Below are 25815 nucleotides of genomic sequence, written 5' to 3' on the forward strand. Positions count from 1 at the left end.
AATCACTGATCTAGAATATTTTTCCTGTATAAAACAACATGTTATCATTTTTTTCCTATTAGTGTTGAAATAAAGTCATGTTTGCCTAGGTCCCTTAGCCTCCAAAAATCCCTTGGATTATAGTTAAGGTGAAGAGAGTGCAGACAGCAGCTAATACTCCGTTATTACAATAACCGTGTGTGTTGTTATTGCTGTTATTCTTCACACTTTATAGACAAGAAGCTGAGGCCCACGGGATTCATGAATGCTAACCAGCCAGGAAGGCTAACCGAAGGTCTTACTCCAAACCCCCTGCTACTTACTTCTTTGATGTAAAGCCTGCCAGCCCAGGAGTCAAAGGACAAGCTAGAGTCCAGGGCAAAAGAATGAGTCCTTCCCGGCGGGAATCTGTAGCAATTTTTGGTGGATGCTTTGCATTTCTGCTGCTCAGTTAGGACTGAGGACAGAGAAACAAACCCTTTAGAAAGACGACCTGGAGGTGACATGTACCTGCACTGGGGTTGCGGTCCCTTGGATGGATTTGCTAAGTCTAAGAATTTCCTGTTGGGGGCTGGAGAGATGGCTTAGCGGTTAAGCACTTGCCTGTGAAGCCTAAGGACCCCGGTTCAAGGCTCGATTCCCCAGGACCCACGTTAGCCAGATGTGCAAGGGGGCACATGCATCTGGAGTTCGTTTGCAGTGGCTGGAGGCCCTGGCGTGCCCATTCTCTCTCTCTCTATTGTCTCTCTCTCTGCCTGTCTCTCTCAAATAAATAAATAAAAATAAACAAAAAAAAATAAAAAAAGAATTTCCTGTTGAATCTTTAACATTTAAGACACATGGCAATGATCCTTTCTATTTAATCTCCTTCAAGGTTGAAATAAAATGAGTAATTGAGATAATGAAGCCATTTGGTAGAGAGAGGTCTACTTCTGTCTCAGATTTCAGGGGTGTTACATCTCTCTCCACGTACAGTCTTAATGGGGTTCAAAGAACTACTTACAGCCTTACTCTGAGATAGATGTTTAATTGGCTCAAGGAGCAGCAATAACCATGCCATCCCAGGCCAGACCCAGTATTAAATTCACGGTGACAAGATGCCTTTGGCCAGGTGTGTTTTATGAGACGTAAAGGAAAATGCTGGTAGAATGTCGTTAGACCCTAAAAGGGCAAAGGGAGCATCCACAAAAAAACGTGTTCCCGTGATTATGAATAAAAGATGGATGACTGAGATGATCAACTGGCTAAATGTCCTGGGATGGTGCTTGGTTACAACCTCGTGCAGTGCCCTTGGCCACCAGATAGCCTCCTGACCCACCCTCTGCTGTGTGGTGTGGATTCTGTTACATCCGCTTGGGAAACGCAGACTCATGCTTCAGTGGCCCTGGTGACCCCGCTCATTGGGTTTCATTAGGTCAGGCCTCCAGTCACACTTTGCAGGAATCACTTTAGTTAGGGCGGACATAGAGGAGTGACAAGCATATTTAGTCACTAAGATTGGCACACTAGATGTGCTCTGGACTTGAGGTCGAGCTGCCAATCTCTCTTTACGGGACAGGCCTCTGCCCTCCACTTAGGGACTATTTGGGTTTTGTTTCCCATAACTACACCTAAAGCATTCTACCTCATAAGAAAGACATGACCATCTAGGAAAAAAATGTTTATGTTAGTATTACTTCAAGACTTTGTGGTTTAAAAGGAAAAAAAAAATGTTCAAACTGTGCACGGGTGTAGTGGATGTGGACACTCAACTACATTAGGTCCCTGAGTCATATAGTCTGGAAAAAGAGAAAAGTGCCAATAGCAAACTGCAGAAAGGCTAGCCCTACTGCTAGCGCTCTGACTGACACTGGGGAGACCTGCCAAGGAGACCCTTCTGTACCTTTGTGCCTCATAAATCTGTACTGTGGATGCGTGAGATTTACTTGCCAAGTTTTTTATGGCTAAATTTACAAGCATCTACCACGAACAATTTTCTGGTTTATGGACCTCATTCCTTATGATTTTAAAGGAGGGAGGAGGCATGTGTATAAATAGCTATGTTTAAAAGCAAAGTAAGTTTTAAAAAATATACGTATTTATTTACAAGGAAAGAGAGGAGAGAGAGGGAGGGAGGAAGAGAGAGAGAGAATGGGTGTATCAGGACCTCTTGCCACTGCAAATGAACTCTAGATGCATGCACCACTTTGTACATCTGGCTTTATATAGGCCCTGGGGAATTGAACCCGAGCCATCAGGCCTTGCAATCAAGTGCCCGTATCTGCTGAGCCATCTCTCCAGCCCGAGTAAGTTTTTGTGCTGGCTGTTAGCACTGAATCAGAATTGGATAGACGGAGAAAGGACAGAACATTCCAGGTAGAAGAAGTGACTTGAAGAAAGCAGGAATTAGGGTGCTGGTGTCAGGGATTGAAGTTCCTGTGAAATACATGGGGTAGTGTTAGGTGTAGACTGGAAAGAGTGTCTTGGGTGGGAGTGTGGCGAGAGTCATATTCGGTGCTAAGGGATCTGGACTTCATTCTCCAGACAGTGGGCAGCTGTGGACTGTTTTGGAGTAAGTAAGGTGTTACTGGAGTTGTGAGGTTCTAGTAGTATTGTCCATGTGGGAAAGGCTAGGTGACATCGATGTTGACGAATGCCCAGGGAAAGAAATATGCCCTGGAAATGTTCCACACTTTCAATCTGAAACTGGGTCTCTGGAAGGAAAACGCTGGTAGAATGTTGTGTCATGTATCTCATGACGAAGTGATGAGTGATGTCATCTAAGCCTTCATGCCAGGCAAGAGCAGGAGCAAAACTCTCCAGCAGGATGACACAAACGGCCTTGCTTCTAAATGCTTCCATTGCTAACATACAATGCCCAACTTCTCTGAAAGTCACAGTTTTAGGGATTGGAGAGTGAGTTCAGTGGTTAAAGGCACTTGTTTGAAGCCCATGGGTTTTTATAAATGCATGTTTCCAGTATGGAGAAACTTGGTTCAAGAACAAAATGGTTAAAGCTTAGAGCACATGAAATAAAATATTTTAAAAGACCTTTCATTTCAAGCTGGCGTGGTGGCGCATTTGGGAGGCACAGGTAGGAGGATCACCATGAGTTCACGGCCACCCTGAGACTATATAGTGAATTCCAGGTCAGCCTGAGCTAGAGTGAGACCCTGCCTTGAAATTCAAAACATCAAACAAAACAAACAAAGACTTCATTTCAATTGGGCGGGGGAGGGGGGAGGGCGGGGAGCTGGCTTGAGTGTACCTTTTAGGTCCTTTAATGCTTTCTACTCCTCTTTACTTGACTTTTTTTTTTTTTTTTTTTTTTTTCAAGGTAGGGTCTCACTCTGGTTCAGGCTGACCTGGAATTCACTATGTAGTCTCAGGGTGGCCTTGAACTCACGGCAATCCTCCTACCTCTGCCTCCCAAGTGCTGGGATTAAAGGCGTGCGCCACCACGCCCGGCTACTTGACTTTTTTTTAATGATACAAGTATTTTTTTTAACTTTTATTTATTTATTTATTTGAGAGAGAAAGAGAGTGACAGAGAGAATGGGTGCGCCAGGGCCTCCAGCACTGCAAATGAACTTCAGACGCATGTGCCACCTTGTGCATCTGGCTTACATGGGTACTGGGGAATCAAATCTGGGTCCTTTGGCTTTGCAGACAAATGCCTTAACCACTAAGCAATCCCTCCACCTGACTTGTTTTTTTTTTTTTTTTAAGACAGGATTGAATGTATCCTGAATTAGCCTCAAACTAACCATATAGTCTAGGATGACACCAACCTTCTGATCGTCCTGTCTCTACCTCCTAAGTGATGGGAATACAGGCATGCTCCACTATGTCCAGTTTATGAGGTACGGAAGATCAAACCAGGACTTCATGCGTGCTAGACAAGTACTTTACCAAGTGAGCTATATCCTTACCCCTGCTCATTTGCTTTTTAAAGTATATTCTTAGCCTAGGTTTAATGCAATTTTGAGACCCAAGTAGCCCTAATTATGGCTGAAACATTATATGCTAGGACACAAACACCCTCATTATGTTACTATACATTAGAGATGGTCAGCTGAAGAAGTGAGGTATTATGTTTTGGTGTTCACTGGGACTGAGATAGGCAGGTAATTAGAGACAGGAGGGAATTTGTGGAAAGCCACACAGCCATTGGTTTCCAGAGGTGGCAGTGACGAATCCTCTCTGTGGTGGGACAAATGATTCATTCTGAGAGCTGACCAAGCCAGGCTGCTGCAACTCAGGCCAACACTAAGGAGCTGTGTGACGCTGGGAGACTCCTAAGACCTCCCTGTGACTTAGCGTCACACCTGGGGAACTGGTGCTAACGACACTGCTTCTACTGTTTGAGAGGGGAAAGAGGTGATGTACTAGTAGAACAGGAGATAGAACAGGATTCTGTGAATAATGGGCAGACTTTCTAAAGTGGCTTCCAAATAATCACTGACCCCTTACAGGGTTAGAGAAAAACACCCAAACCTGCATTAAGGTCAATCTTTCTCTTTAAAAAGAGTCCCTTAAAAAGACCCTACTGCAGAAGGCTCACCAGATAATCACAGCCTTGGAAGGGACAGCTTCCTAAGCCAGTTGATGGTGACTCCTGGGCACTGAGGGAGAGGGTATGACACACACGGACCACAGGGCTGGGATGGCGTGTTGGGGGGTGTAGAACCAGCACTGCCGCCCGGGCCTCTCAATATTGTTTGTCGTGCTCTTTGCCAGCCCTGCACCTCGTCACTACACCACACAGGACCCCGAGAAAGAGAAAGGACATGTCACATGGTCTGTTTTCGAAAGGGAAGAGAAGAGTAGGAGACAGAGAAAGAGGCCTCATTACCAGGTAGGCTGGCTGCTTCTAGACGAGTCTAGAAGGAGGGAGAGCACACACGCGGGGCAGAGGGGTCTAGATTGGAATTATTTTCATCTCCGAGGTTAAGAAAAGAACAACAACGAAACCCGGCCTCTCAAACATCTACTGAGAACCTCCAAGCCTCAGGCCCCAGAGCCTGCCTTGCGCGTGATGAACGCATGAGGCGGCGTGAGCAGCAGGGTTCGCTTAGGGCTGCGGCAGCTGCAGCTGGTCTGTCTGTCTTCCTCCCCCGCTGCTGGAACAGGGACAGGCGGCAGCAAGCACACTGCTCCCTTCTTGCAGTGGGCTGGATGCACAAAGATCAGAATAGCCCTCATGCCTTCAAAGATTTAGTGTAATCTTTTCAAAGCAAGCTCTTTTTTTTTTCTTTGCAAAGCAGCCCCCTCCTCATTAGCATGATGAAGCAAATGTAGTTTCGTGAAAACTCAAGCCTGTTCTCTATAGGATGGCCTTTCTCTACTCTTCGTTTTTTTTTTTTTTTTTTTTTTTTTTCTCAAGGTAGGGTTTCACTCTAGCTCAGGCTGACCTGGAATTCACTCTGTAGTCTCAGGGCAGCCCTGAACTCTTGGCGATCCTACAACTTCCGCCTCCCCAGGGCTGGGATTAAAGGTGTGTGCTACACCATGCAGCCTATACCACTTTTTACACAGCATTTGGAACATTTAAATTTGAATGATAAAAGATCATTTTTTTTTAACAGAACTGAAATGAGGAATTTAGGAAAATGATGTTTAATGTGACAAATTTGACTGTGCATGTCAGCTTTATTGTTTCAGAACTGAAAAATCAAAAGTGATGGCAATACTGGAGCGAGATGGTGACTTGCCTCAGAATCTATCAGGGTGCAGACATGTGAACATGTTATGTGTGGGCAAAGTAAAAGGTATGCTCCAGACCCATCACAGATGAATGCTTTATTTATTTATTTATTTGCAAGCAGAGAAAGATAGAAGAGACACAGACAGAGAGAATGGGCACACCTGGGTCTCCAGCCACTGCAAACAAACTCCAGATGCATGTGCCACTTTGTGCATCTGGCTTTAGGAGGGTACTAAGGAATTGAACTCAGGTTGTTAGGCTCTGAAGGTAAATGCCTTCCCTGCTGAGCCATCTCTCCAGCCCCAGAATGCTGTCATTTTTTTTTTTTTTTCTTGAGGTAGGGTCTCACTCTAGCCCAGGCTGACCTGGAATTCACTATGGAGTCTCAGAGTGATCCTGAACTCACGGCGATCCTCCTACCTCTGCCTCCCCAGTGCTGGTATTAAAGGCGTGCACCACCACCCCTGGCTACTAATGCTGTCATTTTTTACTCTGCAGCATAGTGCTCCAAGCCCTGGCCATAATTTACAAAATGGTCAAAGTCACCCTCACTCTGATCTGGGAGATGGAGGGCCCAGAGTTCTGAGGCAAATCCAGTGGACAAAATACTGTGTCCACCCAGCCTCCCCTCTGTCCCTTTCTGGTGGACAGATCATACTGCTGGAGCACCCTAAGAGATGCTCAGCCTGGAAAGTTGCCCTGTACTTTCTCTATGGCCTCTCGCAGAGCTCAGCCCAAGGATTATGCCAAATTGGGTTTAAGAAATGACTGTTGCACTTTGTAGAGACATATTTTACTTCATACTCCCAGCTAGGTATTGCTGTCTCCACCCCCACTTGTTGACACAGATATTATCACCTAATAACACCCTCCCTTAATACTGTGGCATTCTATAGACGTTTTGTTAGGAAAGCAAATTAAGCCATGAATACCTCTGATGCCTTTAAAGGTGAGAACTGAAAAGTTGAAGGTGACTCCATGTTGGCTTATGAGGAAAACCCTGAGTTCTAAAATTAGGAACTTAATGCACATTCATCTCCTCTGGAGGTTCTGTCTTTCTCTCCTTCCTTTATGGTACATTAAGGGGAAAAAAAAAAATCAATGTTCCAAGAATACATTTTTGTTGAAGTTAGTGATTCAGAGCTTCAGCAATTTTTAGTGGCTTATAATATAAGCATGTAATAGTATATAGCAGACTATGTATTTTCTCATAAAGCTAAAATATTTGCTTATTGTTGGCTAAGAAAAGGTTACTGAATACAATATCAATCTGAAAGCATATTTAAACAAACTTTAATAAGGATGTTGCTTGATATATTTTCAGATATTTGAGCTAACACAACCTTGAATGCTTTGCCATGTTAAGTACATAGATGTGTAACGACAGAACTCCAATTATGTCACTGCTCTGTAGGCTTAGAGGTTTTGTCATAAAGGCAATAAGAGTCGTACCAAGTAAGTCTTAAATTTCTCAATTTCTCACTAGAAATCACTTTGAAGATTTCAATATTTTTCCCCTCTATCCTGAATCGCCACACGGACCTCTTCTAGAAGATCACTGCAGACATAAGGAGGTTTTAAAATTATTCGAGCCGCAGCAGAAAAATCCCTGGAGACACTACCCTTTCAGTGGGGGACCGTGAGCAGTCTGGAGGGCCCACGCTTGAGCCCTCTTCAGAACAGCAGTAAAGTGAGAAGGTGCTCACAACTCCCTTGAGATTGTTTCATAAGCAGCCACAGCCTCCCTTCTCCAGCATTAGGAATTCCTGGGCTGTTATGGATAGATAGCTTGTTTTTTTTCCAGTGCTCTTAAGGGATTTTTACTTCTTTACTGCTAGCTGTTTTGAGTTTCAAGACAGGATTAAAGGGAATCATGAAACTTCAGGTATTTAATTTGCTCTTGCTCTGTTCCTTAGAATCTTTAATATTAGTGCTAATGGGTAATGCCAAGGGAATAAAAAATAGTCAGAAATTTAAGCCGGGTGTGGTGGGGCACACTTTTAATCCTAGCACTCGGGAGGCAGAGGTAGGAGGATTGTCATGAGTTCAAGGCCACCCTGAGACTCCATAGTGAATTCCAGGTCAGTCTGGGCCAGGGTGAGACCCTACCTCGAAAAAAAAAAAAAAAAAAGTCAGAATTTTGATGTGACTCATGATGGCATAATGGGAAGATAAGCAGTTTTTCTATACCTTGAGTTATTTTATTTTATTTTATTTTGAAGGTAAGGTCTCACTCTAGTCCGGGCTGACCTGGAATTCACTATGGAGTCTCAGGCTGACCTTGAACTCATGGAGATGCTCCTGGTTCTGCCTTCCAAGAACCTGGATTAAAGGTGTGTATCACCATGCCCAGCTACTTTTGTTTAAATTTATTTTTAGCAATGCTGGATTGTGCTTAAATATTCAGGCTTTGTTTTGATAAACTGGTTTATAAGTATTTTTTTAAAATTGTATTTATTTGCATTCAAAGAGAGATAGAAGAGAGAAAGAAAATGGGCATGCCAGGGCCTCAAGTCACTGCATACAGACTCCAGATGCATGGGCCACTTTGTGCATCTGGCTTTACATGGGTACTGGGGAATGAAACTTGGGATGTTAGGCTTTGCAAGCAAACACCTTAACAACTAAACCATCTTTCCAGCCCCTGTAAGTAGTTTTTAATCATTTTGAGATAGAGTTTCACATTGTAGTCCAGGCTGGTCTAGAACTCACTATGTAATCCAGGTGGGCCTTGAACTTGATACATTCCTTGTGCCTTAACCTTCCGAGTGCTGGGATTCCAGGCTACCCCTCACAGTCTATAGGTGTTTATTATTGCCCCAGGAAGACCCATTTTCACTTATGTCCTGGGTGTGTTTCCTTATACATTTTATGGACAGCTCTTCTTTTGGTTGGTTTCAGGAGTTTTCTTAATCTTGGTTAGTAGTGTCTTCATGGTTAAACTAATAAAAAGATGCTTCCATTAGAATAACAATCATAACACATTCATACTATGACTAAAGAACAAAATAAACTTGTTCAACCAAATGATGTCAGTGATGATGCTCAGAGGAAGGTAAGCAGGAAAGATTCATTCTTCATTGGTCCCTTACATTAGTCCATCAGATGGCTTCATAAGTGGAGATTGTGGGTTATACGGCAATTATCACTATTAAATGCTCAAGGCTGATGTACTTATGAAATCACTTCTAATTTGGTTCTCTATTCAGATTCTTAATTGCTGAGCCATCTTTCTAGCCCTCCATTTAGATTTTTAAGCAGCCTTTTGTTATTCCAAGTGCTGATTCTCAGGTCAATTTTCTTAACATGCACCATGAAGATTGGAGGATGGAGCTTTGGTGCTGATTTGGTGTTAGAATTCACAAAATAAAGTTTTTAAAGCAGTAGCTGTTAGGTTTATTGGTCAGAGACAGATGGCCCTTGTCCAGTCCTCCTCTTGGATCACCACAGTCTGGCGCTGGATGAGGTAGCACCAGCTGCTCGGGCATCATCTCTCCACCTCCTTACCGCGCCCAGCCTCGGCTCTTTCTCTGTGGCCCCAGTGATAATGGCTTTCCTCCTCGGGTCAGCCCCACCCCTGTGTCATCTCTGTCATTCTTTGTGATCCCACTTAGGCCCTTTCCCTCTCCTGTTCAAGTGACAGTCACCTGCTGAGTAGACTCATACTGTCCTCTTATACCCAGAAACCCATCTTTCAACCAGCTGCCAGGATGCCAAAATGTCATTTAATAGCTTTGGTTATTTGGTTATTTGGTAAAGGCTGAGATCCTTTGCCCAGACTGCAAAACCTTCCACATGCTGCCCTTGCCTCCTCCCGATTCATTTCTTATCTCCGCTGCTTTGTACAATCAGTTTATTCCTTTCCTGTCAGTATTCCATTTGTTATTCCTTTCCTTCTGTGCTCACACTGGGCTGCATGTTCCTTCTGCTGAGTTTCCTCACTCCCTTGTATATGTTAGCTCCTAAGTCATTCCTTTATTTTATTTTATTTTTTTTATTTCAAAGTAAGGTCTCGCTCAAACCAAGGCTGAACTCAAATTCACCATGTAGTCTCAGGGTGGCCTCGAACTCATGTTGATCTTCTTATCTCTGCCTACCTAGTGCTGGGATTAAATAAAGGTGTGCACCACCACGCCTGGCTGTTTTTTTTTATTCTTGAAAAATGCTTATTCAATACATAATCTTAATTAATTTGTGTGTGTGTGTGTGTGTATGTGTGGTGTGTGGGGGTGGGTATGTGCCTGCTTGTGATGGGGTGCACTAGCTTGTGGTGATCTGAGGGGAATGTTGGGTATCCCTTCCATTGCTGCTTCATTCTTGAGTGTTTCTTTTTCTGTGAGCCCCTGTACTTCTTTGGCCTCTGCTCCCCACAGGATTCTGTTCCCCACAGATGTGTGTGGCTATCCCCAGCAGTTTATGTTGGGTCCTGGGGACCAAACTGGAGTGGCCTGTCAGGCCTCCTCAGTCCTTCATGCTTGCACAAGAAGTGCTCCTAACTGCTGATATATGATATATATATGATATATGATATATGGAGCCCTGTCTCCAGCCGTCCTAAATAATTCTTAAGAAACATGTTAGACTCTCCAACTCCAAGAATCTGTCTCTGTGAAGTACGTCTTCACTGTGTGTTCCTATACGACTCTTAGCTCTTCTCTACTGTGACACGTATTACATTGTATTGTGAACTCTTCCTTCATTATGTCTGTAAGTTTAAGGCATGTTTTGTTGGTTGGTTTTTATTTTTTTTCTTCTATGTTTAAACTCTGACATAAAACTTACCACATAGTAGAGCTTTGAAAAAATTACCCAAATCCATGGGTTCATTCCATCCGTGAAGACTACAGGCAAACACACACTTTAAATTTGTGCTTAAGATTAAAAGTGAGGGGAGGTATTTCATTATGTATACCTATCAAATACACAGAAAAGAGGGCCATGCTTTGAACATGTTCCTTAGGACTGAGAACAGAAGAATTTCCTTTTTATGTGGAAATGTAGAGTGTGTTGAATGTGAAAGTCATGTCTACCTGTGTCTAATATGAGGCAGAGTAGTTTCTCAGGCTGCCCTTGGATAGTACTTTTGCTCAGTTTTTAAAAGACATTTTATTGATTTTAGAATTTTTGGGTCATGGGAATTGGTATCAATTGGATAGGAAAAGATAAGGACAATTTAATTTGGGGGGCTGGAGACATGGCTTAGCAGTTAAGGCACTTGCCTGAAAAGCCAAAGGACCTAGGTTCAATTCCCAATACCCACGTAAGCCAGATGCACAAGGTGGTGCATGTGTTTGGAGTTCATTTGCAGTGGTTAGAAGCTGTGGTATGTCCATTCTCTTTCAAATAAATAAAAAAATATTTTTGAATTAAATATGTTGGGACTATATTCCCTAAATAGAATATGATGATTAAAATTTTTTACTCTTCTAAGAAAGGCTTTTTTTTGTTGATACTTTTCCCTTTTTCTTTCTTTTTTTTTTTTTTTTGAGGTAGCATCTTGTTCTAGGCCAGGTGGACCTGGAATTCACTATATAGTCTCAGGCTGGCCTTGAACTCACTGAAATCCTCCTACCTTTGCCTCCTGAGTGCTGGGATTAAAGGCATGTGCACCACCATGCTCAGCATACTTTTCTTTTTTTGAGGCAGGGTCTCACTCTGGTCCAGGCTGGCCTGGAACTCACTTGGTAGCCCAGAATGGTCTTGAACTCATGGTCATCTTCTTACCTCAGTCTCCTGGATTGAAGGCATGTGCCACTGTGTCAGTTTAGAATGGCTCTTCTATGTTCATCCAGCATGGACAGACCAGCCAGCCTTGGCTAATTAGCATGCTATGCCTGCTTGTCCATTGTGATTAATTTGGGAATGAATGTGTTAGCCAAGCCCAGCTAATCATAGCCAAGTCACAGTACATTTGAGGAGCTGGAAAGAGATGTGCTCTTTCCATGGGATAGCTGAAAGCCAGTTTGCAAGGCTGGAGCTCCTGGCTGCCAGTTTGTTATTTTGCCATCAGGAGGGAAGAGATAACTGAATAACTAAACCAGAAGAGAGAGAGAGAGGGACCTGGAACTGAGACCGGTGGGGCAAAAGAGAGCCAGTCACATTCTGCGAGCCTCTGGATCCTGTCATGTTCAACGCTGGGTTGGGATCCATAAGCCCCTTTTTGCTCAAGCTGGTTTGAGTTTGGCTTTCTGCCACAGGTAATCAGAAACATTTTACTGAGCACCACAACCACAGGAGGAATCAAGTCATGGAGCACAGAGGTCATCCCTGTGAATGCTTGATTTTCCTCAGCCCGTATTCCTGGAGTGACTTTTCCTGAAGCGTGAGGCTTGACCTTAATGGTCCTCATTTGTGCAGAAAGTCAAGAGCAAGTGAGCTGTTGCATGGTGGTTCCTCTGAGCAGTTGGTTCTAGTAGAGTCCAGCTAGATATCCCCCAGAAACCTCCTCTTAACTCTGGTCTTCTCCTGTGCATTAGGCTGTTTTGATTAGAGACCTTCTTGATAAGTTTTGCTTTGGGGTGTGGGTGTGTATATGTGTGTGTGTTACGTGTGTGTGTACGCATGCGTGTTTGTATTTGTGTAGGTGTGTTGCACACAGGTGCATGTGCACATGTGTACATGTGTGGAGGCCAGAAGTAGATGTCCAGTGTTTTTCTCAGTCACTCTTCACTGTGGTTTTTGGGACAGGATCTCTCCTTGAACCTTGAGCTCACTGATTTGGCTAGACTAGTTAGCCAGCAAGCCCCAGGGAATCTCCTGTCTTCACCTCTGCAGAGCTGGGATTACAGGCATGTTCTATTATGCCTGGGTTTCCCCCCCCATCTCTTAAATGCAGGTAGTGGGGACCCAGACTCAGTCCTGCATGCTTTCCTGGTAATCACTTTACCCACTGAGCCATCTCTCCAGCTCTTCAAGTTTCTTTCATTGCACTCTTGAATATCTGCTGACTTTCTCTCAGTTATTTTGGTTTCTGCCCTGAACTCCAGGGGCTAGTTTAATATGAAAGAAAGGAATATGCTCAATATATGTTATACATTGTGCCCTTGCAAGAAGATGTCCTTATGTAATGCAGTACCACATACAATAAATATCCACAATGAAAATTATAAAATAAATAAGAAAGAGTCTAGATTTGACTAGTTGTTTTTGTGCCTCAGGTTAAAATCCACAAATAAAGGGCCTGACTAGCTGATAATAAAACACTTTATATCTAGAGGATTTTATGTTTACAATTTCATTTAATCTTCCCAGTAACCTTTTGAGGAAGGCATTTTCTGAGATCTTGTAAATTCTTAACTTAATTCTTAACTATTTTTCCATATACAGGAATAAGAGAAACACACATGTCTTAATACTTTATGAAGGACACAGATGTGCACTTAGGAATCTAAAAATATTATGATTAGGGGATGGAGAGATGGCTTAGTGGTTAAGGCCTGCAAAGCCAAAGGACCCAATTTTGATTTCCCAAGACTCATGTAAGCCAGATGCACAAAGTGGTGCATACATTTGGAGTTTGTTTACAGTGGCTAGAGATCCTGGTGCACCCATTCTCTCTCTACCTGCCTCTTTCTCTGTCTCTTTCAAATAAATAAATTCAAAAATTATGATTAGGACAAATACGAAGATTAAAATAAGATTTATCACTATGCAAAAATAACCAAATGACTTTAGAGCTGGGATACAGGGAATCAGTAGAACTGTCAGGATGATTCCCAGACTCTATCCATGGTGTTGGCCTCCTTTGGTTTACAAGTTAGACCTTCAAATACTTTGCATCAACCCATAGTAGAAGTACAGGGAAGGATAAAGCTTACTTAATTACCCTACTAAGTTTCAAAATTGACAAGCTTGTCAGATGGCCATGCAGCATTGTCCCCTAACAAAGGAGGAATGCAGAAGCCAAGTTCAAGCAACAGGCAGTCATTCTTTGAGCCATAGGAATGAGCATGTTAGTCTAGAAGAACCCTGGGTAGGAGATCCAGCCTTGGAAGATCATCTGGGAATAAATCAAGTCTTTCCTGCTATGGGCCATTCTCTAAGATGTACTTGGAAGGGACTAATGTCAATCTCTAGGCTCCTAAATCTTTCTCATCATTTTCCACAGCTCCTGAAATGTCACTTTCAGCATTTCTGAAGGGCTTTCAGCCTCAGAAGCCCCCTTGGAAGAGAGCCACAAACCATCATTTATGAGGATTTGGAGACATTTGTCCAAGAGTGCAGCTCTGTGGGCAAGGCACAGTAGCTGGATACCTTGAATGTAGGTTGTCAGGAGAACACTACTGGAGGAGGAAAAGAGTTACAATGGCCATGACAGGCCATGAGCCTCCTTCAAAATTATTTTAGAGCTTGCCTCAATGAATAGCCAGTTTTGCTACAGAAGTCCCTCCAAAACTCCAGAGAAGTTTTCTTTTCCTTGTATGATTTTTTTTTGGAGGGTTGGTATTTCTTTCAAAATTTCCCATGTTCACTTCTTTTTAAAATTTTTTTGTTTATTTTTCTTTATTTGAGAGCAACAGAGAGAGATAGAGGGGGAGAAGGAAAGAGAGAGAGAGAGAGAGAGAGAGAGAGAGAGAGAGAGAGAGAATAGGCGCTCCAGGGCTTCCAGCCACTGCAAATGAACTCCAGATGCATGTGCCACCTTGTGCATTTGGCTTACATGGGTCCTGGAGAATCGAGCCTCAAACTGGGGTCCTTAGGCTTCACAGGCAAATGCTTAACCACTAAGCCATCTCTCCACCCCCTTAAAAAAATTTTTTTTTTGTTTACCATGTTCTTTTCTTCAGGCTACTTAAAAACTATGACACCTGTTTTTAGCAAAATACATGCGTGCCTCCATTCATTCATTTCTCTGCAATAACATACATTATCAGATTTAATAAAATTATTCTAGACTTGTGCATGGGTTCCTTTGGGCCTGAACCCATTCATACAATGCTTGCAGTACATAGGGCTAGATCACTATGCTAAAATCACTGACTAGAGATTGATGGATGTTTACTATGCGCACTTAGAAAAATAGCCCGAAATGTCAAAAGATCAAAGCAGCATTTGAGTCATTTTCCAAAAGTCAAAGGTTTTGTGAAAACACTCACCCCATTTGGATAGTTGAGCCCAGAAATGAAGGTATACAGTAGTCAGCAGCTGCCAGCGTGTATGGTGGTCGAGCGGCAGAATCGTCCCAGTAAATGTCCTTCTTCATCTTCGGTAAGCTCATGTGCATCTCATCCACAGCTAAAAGGGAGACCTAAAACCGTTGTCACATTGTTAGAGCAGCTCACATGCACATGGCATGCAGAGGAGAAGCTCCAGTAGGTAGCTGGGAACGCGAGGACAATGGGGCAGTGCAAGTGAGCGAGCAGGCAGCCGTCTGCTAGGCACGTGCTGAAACGTGGGCTGCAACCGAGGCTCGGACCTGTGCTCCCTGCCCAGGAACACTTGGCAGTGCAGGAAGCAGGGCTGGCTGTGGCACTGCCTATTCTCTGTCCATCAAGCCCCATGCCCGAGCATGGTGCTGCTCCTCCTCTGCAGGACAGCAGCGAACCTTTTCCTGTAGCGGCGGCTTCCCTGATGGCCACCACTAAACCCCATCACAGAGGAGGTGAGCACCCTCTACGCCATCCTGCCAACCCCGTAAACACAGTTCTACTTCACGCCACTTCTTATACGTCCTGCTGTCTCTCTCTCCTCTCCTCTCCTCTCCTCTCCTCTCCTCTCCTCTCCTCTCCTCTCCTCTCCTCTCCTCTCCTCTCCTCTCCTCTCCTCTCCTCTCCTCTCCTCTCCTCTCCTCTCCTCTCCTCTCTCTTCCCTCCTCTCTCTCTTCTCCTCTTCTCTCCCCCCTCCCCTCCCCTCCCCTCTCTTCTCACCTCTCTCTTCCCTCCTCTCTCTTCTTCTCTCTCCCCTCTCCCTTCCCCTCATCTCCTCTCCTCTCTCTCCCACCCTCTCTCCTCTCCTCTTCCATCCCTCCCCTCCCCTCCTCTTTCTCCTCACCTCTCTCTTCCCTCCTCTCTCTTCCCTTCTCTCTCTCTTCTCCTCTTCTCTATCTCCTCTCCTCCCCTCCCCTCCTCTTCTCTCCCCTCTCTCCTCTCCCCTCCTCTCTCTCCTTACCTCTTTCTTCCCTCCTCTCTCTTCCTCCTCTCTCTCCTTTTCTCTTCCACTCTCCTCCCCTCCTCTACTCTCCTCTCTCCTACCCTCTCTCTCTTCTCTTCCCTCCCTCCCCTCCCCTCCTCTCTCTCCCCTCCTCTCTCCTTCCTCCCCTCCCCTCCTCTCTCTCCTCACCTCTCTCTTCCCTCCTCTCTCTCTTCATCTCTTCTCTTCCCTCTCCCCTCCCCTCCTCTCCTCTCCTCTCTCCCACCATCTCCCTCCTCTCCTCTCCCCTCCCTCCCCTCCTCTCTCTCCTCACCTCTCTCTTCCCTTCTCTCTCTTCTCCTCTCCTTTCTCCCTCCTCCTCTCCCCTCCCCTCCCCTTCCCTCCTCCTCTCCTCTCCTCCCTCTCCTCTCCTTTCCTCTCCTTTCTTCTCTTCTTCTCTCCCCTCCCCTTCCCTCCTCTCTCTGCCATCCTCTCTCTCCTCTCCATTCCCCTGCCCTCCTCTCTTCTCTCTTACATCTTCTCCTCTCCTTTCTCCCCCCTCTCCTCTCCTCCTCTTTCCTCTCCCCTCCTCTATCTCCTCTTCTTCCCTCTCATCTCTCCTCTCTTCCTTTCTCTCTCTCCTCTCCTCCTCTTTCTTCCTCTCCTCCTCTCTCTTCTCTCCTTTCTTCCTTTCCTTCACCCCCTCCTTTCCCTTTTCTATTCTTTTCTGAGATATGTTCTCACTATGTAGCCCTGGCTGGCTTTGAACTTGTTGATCTTCCTATCTTAGCTTCCCAAAATGCTAGGATTACAGCTGTGTGTCACCATGCCTGGTTAGGCTCTAGTCTTCTTTGTTTATTTGGAAAAGAAGCATACTGACAAGCTTACACAGTGGTAGAAATCTCTCTCTCTTTTTCCCTTTCCCTTTTATAAAGTGACAAACAATGAATCCTCTGGGACTTGACAGAGTGAGAAACACTATGCCTCTTCCCTAACAGACTGACAGGGCTTTCAACAGATGGGCATGATAAAAGCCCTTAATCTGGGGTTCTGAGGACAGTTATGTCTAGAAGAAGTCTTCTAACCTGGCTCTTCAGGAGATGCTTGCAGGAGTAATGATTCAGGGTGAGGGGATCCAGGCTTGCACACCTGGCTGCTGGAATCTGGGGGTACAGGCTTGAGAATTCATAACAGATTGTGTGTGGATGCTGCCTGATGTCACCATTGACATTTCCCCATAAAACAATGAATTAAAATACTGCTCTGGCCTGGCATGGCGGTGCACCCTTTAATCCCAGCACTCAGGAAGCAGAGTTAGGAAGATCCCTGTGAGTTCGAGGCCAGCCTGAGACTATATAATGAATTCCAGGTCAGCCTGAGTTAGAGTGAGACCCTATCTCAAGAAATTCAATACTGCTCTGTACTAGATGGGAGAGAGTGAGTAAAGCCAACAGAACTTTGTAGAGAAGAATGACCTGAAATTCTACTTAAACCCTTTTCTCCCACAGCTTTTTTTTTTTTTTTTTGCTTGAGTGCTTTGTGGCAGCAAGGAGAAGGTAACTGCAACATTAATATTTACAACGGGCCGGGCATGGTGGCACATGCCTTTAATCCCAGCACTCGGGAGGCAGAGGTAGGAGGATCGCCGTGAGTTCAAGGCCACCCTGAGACTACAGAGTTAATTCCAGCTCAGCCTGGACCAGAGTGAGACCCTACCTCGAAAAACCCAAAAAATAAAATAAAATAAAATAAAAAGTTTACAAGAGGAAGAAAAATTTCTCTAACCTGCAGATTTCTGTCAATGCACCAGTTAGTTTCAAAATCATCATCATCTTCTCCAAAAGGGTTGATAAGCTGCTCAGCGACCTGTGGTTGAGATTCAGAATAAATCAGTGTGAACTTGTAAGAACTAAGAGCAGAGCTTTCGTCTTTCCTCTTATCACATTCATAGTGTGAAACCCACAAGGGACTAGGTTGTTCTAAAGACATTTATTTATTAGCAAGTGTGGCTTGATTCACTAGCCATAAGTAATGGCCTTTCAAGGGTATGCTCTGTAAATGGGCCTGTCCGTTCAGTTTGTGAAAATGCTGTCCATCACAGAGGACCCATGCACTTACAGGAGCCAAAGTCAAGCCAGCTTGTATTGCAGGGCTATCCACCATGTGCACGACACAGTGAGGACACAGGAAATTGTGAGCGCTCAGGGGATAAGGTTAAACAGCAGGGAAAAACAAAGCACAAGGAAATGAAATAAATGTTGATTTCACAATTCTCACACAGAACTGTTATAAGTGACTGAGAGCTGGAATCGAGCTGGAATCTGAGGCTTGCTTACCTTTACTCTAAAGGACTTACCTTTATTAAGTTAGTTTTCCTTTTGGAAAAAGTTTAGGTAGCTTTCTTATTTTATTTTAATATTTCATCAGTGTTAAATATTCTTACCATGTTCCTGAATTATATAGAAGTTTATGTGTCAAACACAACTTGCTTGACCTTTTTGAATAATTTTCTTTGATTTTCATTATTTGTGTAAGAGAAAGAGATGTTTATGCCACAAGTGTATATCAATAAAGGTATTATTTGGTTAGTTTCTAGATTGTAAGACTATTCTGAAGAAACCACCCATTTTTTTTTTTTAAATTTAAGTTAAACCACTTAGAGCAGTTGTTTAAAACCTTGACAGTGGGCAAAAATCACCTGGGGAGCTCTACAAAGCAAAGCAATCAAAACCCTCCAAGCCAGAGGCCCAGGTTCTTTCCCTGGAGGTTCTAATTTTTTGAGTGTGAAGTTGAACCCAGGCAGAAATAATACGTAAAGCTCCTAGAAGATTTTACAGCACAGGCAGGTTCAGAACCACTGACATAGCGGAGTCCATGTCCCTTGTTCTAAAGGACAGCCTGCACAGGATGGTCCCTCTGTCAGGAGGTTGCATGGGAAAGGGCCCGTGGCAGACCTTCACTATGAGATGTGAGGGCATATCTGCCTTTTCTTGCCTGAGCTGTTGCTTAACTTAAATGAGCCACTATTTCAATCCTGAAAACATTTCTGTTACATTAGTTCTGTAAATACTAGTGCTGTCTGTATCCTGTAGCCAAAATGACACTTAATATGTACATTGAAAATGTCACAAAGACATATTGTGTTGGGGAGCTCCATTTTCATCAAGAAAGGTCAAGACAGTTTTGCTGCACTGTGGGAAGATTTATTAAAATCCAGACTGGCAGGATAGAGCTCTTAGGGGATGGAGACACAACTCAATGGGGTGGGAAAACTCACTTTTATTACATTTGCTAACCTTTTAACTGAGCTACATTCATGTATTTCGTTTTTAGTGCATGTTCATGGGAGTGTGTACGTTTATGATGTATGATGTGCATATGGAGGCAACCTTGGGAGTTGTCCCACCTGGATTTTTTCTTCTTCGAGACAGGATCTCTCATTGGCTTGGGTCTTACAAATTAAGCTAGACTGGCTGGGCAGTGAGCCCCAAGGCTCCTCCCTTCTCTGCCTCCCCAGTGCTGGGATTCTAAGTGTGTGCTCCCACATCTGGCATTTTTATGTGAGTTCTGGGGATCAAACGCAGGTCCACAAGCATGAAAGGCAAGCACTTTACTGAGCTATGGCTTGAGCCCTAGTATTTTACCTTTTCAAAATACTTTATAAAGAAAAAGAAATTAGAGATTCTGCCAAAAGAAAGGAACCACTAAGTTTTTCACAGTTTGACTGAGCACCTAGCATGGATTCAAAACAGACTGCAAAAAGTTCAGGCACTTCAAGGGAAAGGACCAAAAGACCAGACTGACTGAATATGGGGCCTCTTGTGATTTTATGTCTATAAAGGGAAAGTCTACTTTTTCTTTTAATGGGAAATGAGAGCCATCAGTCCCTCCTGCTCTTTCACACTCTGAAGTCAGTAAAAATAATTAAGAATCACTGACATCTGGTTAAAAACATTTTTGCCATTTAAAGGACATGTTGTTTATCATTGGAGGATAATTTAAAATACCAACATACTTATTTTTCCCTGTAAATATTCAACCAATGGGGGATGGAGGATGGCTCAGCAGTTAAAGGCACTGGCTTGCAAAGCCTGCTGACTCCAGTCTCTATTCCCCAGTACTCACGTCAGCCAGATGCAGAAAGTGGCGCCCGTGTCTGGCATTTGTTTGCAGTGACACGAGGACATAGTTATCCATCCCCCACTACACATACACTATTATATGTGCAAATAAGTGAAGAAGTACAAACTTAGATTCAAACCACTGCAAAAATGAGTGGCGTAGGGAAAATTTGCCCTACCTGAAGGCCTGGCTACAAATGGCTGTGTGGAAAGGCCAAGCATTTGAAAACTCTGTTTTGCTAGTTGTCTTGAAAGTATGGTTAAATTTCATTTTACTAAAGGAAGCCATTGTCTTTGATTTCTTTCCCATGGCATACTTCGGGTGCTGGAGAATTGGGCGTCTGATGCTTACACGGGTGCATCGGGGAGGCTGCGGAGGGCACTCTGGTGGCAGCAATGGTCAGAGCTCTGCTGCAGAAGCAAACACAACTGCCTACTGATGGCAGAGGCGCTGTTCTCGCTGCTCTGACCTGTTTTTAAATTCCTGGTGAAGTAAATGTCATCATTAATCCCAGTGTTTCTAGCTTTAATTCTGATGAGCTCTGTCTAAGCCTTGGTCATCAAAAGTAGGATGTATTTAATATTGTGGGACAGCTAGTAGAACTCTGGGAACTGTAAATATGATTTACAGAGTGGAGCAGAACCAACATCCTACTACAGTATTAAAGCTTAAGTCAGATATCCGAGGCTATTTCTTTACCGTCTTTTCCTCTGCCTGGCTGCGCATAAAATACAGCCCAGGTGCAGGTTCACTTTAATTACATGACTCCATCCCTAAGGGGAGCACACAGATTTGGGGAAAATCAATACCTGTGGGAGAATGTTCTCATCTCTTTGCATAATGGCCCGCTTCTGACGGCTACAATCTCGGCTCACTACATTTCTGTCACTTTAATTCTTGATGGAAAACTAGCCACCTCTCTGAGCTATTCAATGTTAAGTCTACCTTTGAGTTTACCCATGAACGATTTGCCAGACTCAGTAGCAAATGGTCCGTGTGGAGGGTTGGGAACAGGCGAGGTGACAGAGTGGGTCTCAGCCACCGAGACCTTGTGGGCTACCTTGAGCCATCCTGCATAGAAGAAGAACTGGAGAAGGGTAAAGACTGGAATGTAAAGATCCAAGTCGTGCCCCGCGTAGCCTTTGGTGGGATCCAAAAACTGGCGTCCGATGAGGCAGGCAAAGAAGAAGGTGTACACAGCAAGAGTGACGACCTGGAAGAGAGAGGAGCCCAGCTGAGGGGCAGTGCTGGCGGCCTCGGGGAGCCTCAGCGCGGTGTGGGCAGGTGGAGTAGAACCACATACACAGACTTCATACCTGGGTGTAGACCAGCGGAATCCCAACCCAGTCATAGCCGAACAAGAGGCTGCACCAGGAGCGGTACCGATTCATTTCCTAAGCCAGGGACAGAAACCGGGATTTACTGAAATGATAATTGTGCTGAGAAACGCTAGCTGGGGTTGTCTGTTATGCACATGTCTGTAAATGGTGGGGTCAACACTGGAAGGCTAGAAAATTGGCTCTCACTGATCCTACAAAAGGAAGGCTTTGAAAAAGAGAAGCAATGAACATCACTGAATGTGAAACAAAAATTAAAAATATTAAAGTAAGACATAACTTTATAGAAATATTCCCTGTTCTGTTGAGCCCATAATTTCCAACCTAAGTACTGGCTCTGAGTGATGGTGAGAAGGTAATGGTTTATATTCTAAATAAGTAATCCCAGTTATTTTGGTAGAAATTTTTGGAGATCATTTTTTTTCTCTTTAAAAATATGCTTTCTATAGGGCTGGAGAGATGGCTTAGTGGTTAAGGCACATGACAGCAGAGCCAAAGGACCCAGGTTTAACTCCTCAGGACCCACCTAAAGCCAAGATGCACAAGGTGACACATGTGTTTGGAGTTCATTTGCAGTGGCTAGCAGCCCTGGCACATCTATTCTCTTTCTCTCAAATAAATAAATAAAATATTTTAAAAATTAAAATATGCTTACTATAGATCTTAGAAAAAATATAAGTATACTTAAACCTTTCCTCACAAAAATGGGGACTTTAAAATACCCATATTGACAAAAAAATCTATCTGTTTAAAGCAGGAAGGCCTGAGATTTTTTTAAATCCTTCATCCATTTTATATAAATAATAAATAACACAAGGATGAAGAGTTTACCTTAAAAATTTGGAACCTTTTTAAAATTATTTACTCATTTTAGTCCCTTCCAAGCATGAGATGGCTATAGCAGAAATATTCAGCTCTTAGATAAACTTATTGTTTGTTTCATGAAGATACTATTTTGTTTGCTAGAACAACTGGAAAAAACAAAACAAAACAACTGAGTTGAGCTTAGGGTATTCTGAGTTGGTGGAAGTGGGAGAGATTTAGTCTCCCTCAGGGTTTTATCTGGGGGCTGGAGGTTCACCTCAGTACTAAGACCTCACCTAGCATGTACAAGGTGCCCTGTGTTCTATCCCCCAAAACTGAAAAAGAATTATTACTTTAGAATCCTAAAGCTAGGGATAGCAAATGTGGTATGTGGACAGCATTGTTCTTTAGAGTCCTTGGTTAACACATTCTTACAGAGCTAATTGCAAAGCACTCAGTGTGAAAACAGCAACTACTACCAAGAGATCTTTCAGCCCATGTTCACTTTCCAATAAAAAATAATTTATTTAATTATTTACTTGAGAGACAGAAAAAGAGAGAGAGAGAGAATGAGCACACCAGGCTGCAAATGAGCTCAGCACATGCACCACTTTGTATACTTGTCTTTACATGGGTACTGGAAAATTGAACTCAGGCCTGCAGGCTTTGCAAGCATGTGCCTGTAACCACTTAGCCATCTCTCTAGCCCAGTGTATATTTTGATACTGGTTCCTAGTTCCTTGGAATTAGAATGAGCAAAGCAGACTTTCTAGTCATTAAATACAGGAGCCTCCTTGAGTTCTAATGAACATCTTTTACTGATGGCTTATGATGTACTTACGGTCATCAGTGATTGCAGATCAACACTGTCTCTGATTCTACCTTCATTCCGGGCTTTAGTGGCAAGATTTCCAAACCAGATGAAAGGAACCCAGTATTTTAGATGAGGTGATTTGAGGTGGTCAAATAATTTCCTTTCATCTGCTGTCATAAAACCTTTACACAGAATAAAAAAAGCTAGTCACAGAATTTTAGTTTAGCACTAATGCATTACCATAGTTTTGGTCTACTAAGTAAATATAGTATGGGTGGGGAAGGATGCTAAAAGAATATGTAGGAGCTGGGGAAATGGCTTAGTGGTTAAGGAGTTTGTTTGAGAAGCCTAAGGACCCCAGTTCGATTCCCCAAGACCCATGTAAGCCAGATACACAAGGGGCTGCATGCATCTGGAGTGGCTGGAGGCCCTGGCACACCCATTTTCTCTTTCTCTCTGCCTCTTCCTCTCTCTCTCTCTCATATAAATAAATAAATAAATAAATAAATAAATAAATAAATAAGAATATGTAATCAAGGCTCCTGTCTTCAATAGGCTTTACTTGTGTTAGTGGTACAGAATTGTGTGTATAAAAGCATGTGTGTGCATGCATCTACACATGTGGGCACACCAAAGTTATATATTAATATCTGAGACAATGCATCATTGTGTGATAAACTTCATGTGGGCAATCTCTGATAGAGTGAGTAATAATTTAGTAAATAAGACCTAGAACATAGCTTCTTAAAGTGGGGGTCATTATCCCTTTATGGGGTTGCATAACTGAATGTGAGGGTCAAGAAAAGTTTAACAACAGGTTTCTGAATAAGCAACAACCAAACATTAATTCAAAATCAATATATAATGCATCCAGTGTTTTGGCTGCATTCTCCCATGTTGCATCATGTGACTTTATTTCAGCCTTGGTTTTGATCACATGTGCACTTTATAAACTATAACTTGGTTTGTGTGTGTGTGTGTGTGTGTGTGTGTGTAATGCAGTTAGCTTGAGCTTGCAGTAACCCTTTTTTTTTAATTTTATTTTTATTTATTTATTTGAGAGTTACAGAGACAGAGAGAGAGAGATTGAGAACGGGCACACCAGGGCTTCCCGCCACTGCAAACGAACTCCAGATGCATGCACCCCCTTGTGCATCTGGCTAACGTGGGTCCTGGGGAACTGAGCCTCGAACCGGGGTCCTTAGGCTTCACAGGCAAGCGTTTAACTGCTAAGCCATCTCTCCAGCCCTGCAGTAACCCTTTTAAGCCTTAAGATTTTCACCTGTAAAAGAGAGAAGATCAGATGTACTTTACTGCGATGATGAACATATCTGAAGCAGTTAGCAGAGCTCTTAGCACTCAGTAAGTTCTAGTGTAAAATGTAGCACTGACATGTTATCTAGCCTCCTCTTCTCCCTCGCCACCAATCAGAGCAGTAAATAGCAGGTTTATTTATCAAACGTTTACTCAATGTCTATACTAGAGTTTGCTTACAAAGATGTGCACATCAAGAGCTTCCAGTTTATATATCATCTCTTGTTTTAGAAAACTTTGATTGAATAATTCAAATGGCATAAATATCCAAAAAAGCTAAAGGCATATTACTGGAGAAAATAAAAATCTCACTTTTCCTCCAGCTGCATTGTTTCTTTTTTAGGTGGAAATCACAATGTTTGATTTATTTTTCTTATCTTTACAGGAAAGCTCATGAATTTTCATACAGACCTGTTTTTGAACATAAATGGTTTTATATACATATCTGCCATTAACTTCTAATTTTATTTTTATCTTTGAGATTAAAAATTAACATATAGAGGGCAGAATCATTGTTTTAAATAGCCACTCTTCACTGACATGAATTGCTAATTGTACACCATGTTTTATTTAATTAGTTCCTTTTAAGTAGACATTTCAGCTGCTTCTAATTTTTTGGCACTAAAAATTTTGCTGCAATGACACCATATTTATCCCTTTGTTTTTTAAAGTGGCTTTAAAATATTTTAATTCAATATAAATTGTGCTCTGTGAATTAAAGCTTATGTATAAAACTAATTTGTATTAGATATGAATTTTGAGTTTTTGCCTCTGAAATTCAATCATTTACTTATATTTAAAATATATTTAGATGAAAATCAACATTTGCCTTGATGCAAGACTTTTTTATGTTTATCTATAATCTGTTTACAAATTTGGTTTTTCTGTTTAAAGTTATCATCCATCTCATTTAACTAGAGACTTAAGAGATGCTATAAGAGAAAGACATTTCTTTTTTGGGATTCATCAGTTCACAGAGCTGAGGTCTTTGATGTGACCTAGCTCAGTGTTTCAAGCATAAGGTCCACACAGTGGACCTGATGCTCAAGGTCACTCCTGGCACCTAGTGAATTTGGAAAGGGCTGAGCTGTACCCAAACACAGTTCTTAGCCCGGTCTGTTGGCGAGAGTCTCCTGTGGATACTTTGAGAAAATACTGCTGCTGTGGCCTTCTGCTTCCGTTAATCTAGGACGAGCTCAGGAAGGGACATCTTTTTTCTCTTCCTGGGTGACCTGATGTGACAGGATTCAAGTAGTTGTGTGTTTGCCAAGATCTGCAGCAGTGTTTGAAAAATCATTGTTCTAATAAATGAAGGTTCTCTTTATTCACTACTTGAGATGAACATTATAACAATGGCAAAGCCAGTATTCCCCACCAGGAGACTAGGTTTGGTTTATATTCACACTATTTATACTAGCTTAGGAGGGTTATGACTATGTTTAAAGAGTGGTATTTTCTCTGGAAGTAAAAAAAAAAAAAAAAGACTAATAATTCTTTTCTTGTTTCTCAGTTAAACTCTTGGCATGACCTGCTTTTTCTTTTTTAAAAAGATGCACAGAGCATGATTAATTGTTATTACAAGAAGTTAACACGTGAACATGACCTCTCTTGGCTTTGTAGACTTGCTGCAGCAGCTGTTCCTCTGTTAGCTGGGAGCCCAGTCTCAGATACTCCATATCAGTTGTCTAACA

General features: G+C 42.9%; 1 protein-coding gene across 1 annotated transcript in view; it reads right to left on the reverse strand.

Moving 5' to 3' along the window:
• The window catches only part of Best3 (bestrophin 3), a 44311-nt gene that overhangs the window by 2170 nt on the left and 16326 nt on the right, over positions 1-25815 (reverse strand). The window contains exons 4-8 of the mRNA XM_004650087.2: positions 22838-22992; positions 21172-21249; positions 20916-21068; positions 17519-17599; positions 14761-14912 (exon numbers count right to left, since the gene is read on the reverse strand). Coding sequence (XP_004650144.2) covers positions 14761-14912; positions 17519-17599; positions 20916-21068; positions 21172-21249; positions 22838-22992 — 619 coding nt within the window. The remainder of the gene's footprint in view (positions 1-14760; positions 14913-17518; positions 17600-20915; positions 21069-21171; positions 21250-22837; positions 22993-25815) is intronic.

This window comes from Jaculus jaculus, chromosome 6 (genome assembly GCF_020740685.1).
Source record: "Jaculus jaculus isolate mJacJac1 chromosome 6, mJacJac1.mat.Y.cur, whole genome shotgun sequence".
In the NCBI taxonomy this organism is placed as follows: domain Eukaryota; kingdom Metazoa; phylum Chordata; class Mammalia; order Rodentia; family Dipodidae; genus Jaculus; species Jaculus jaculus.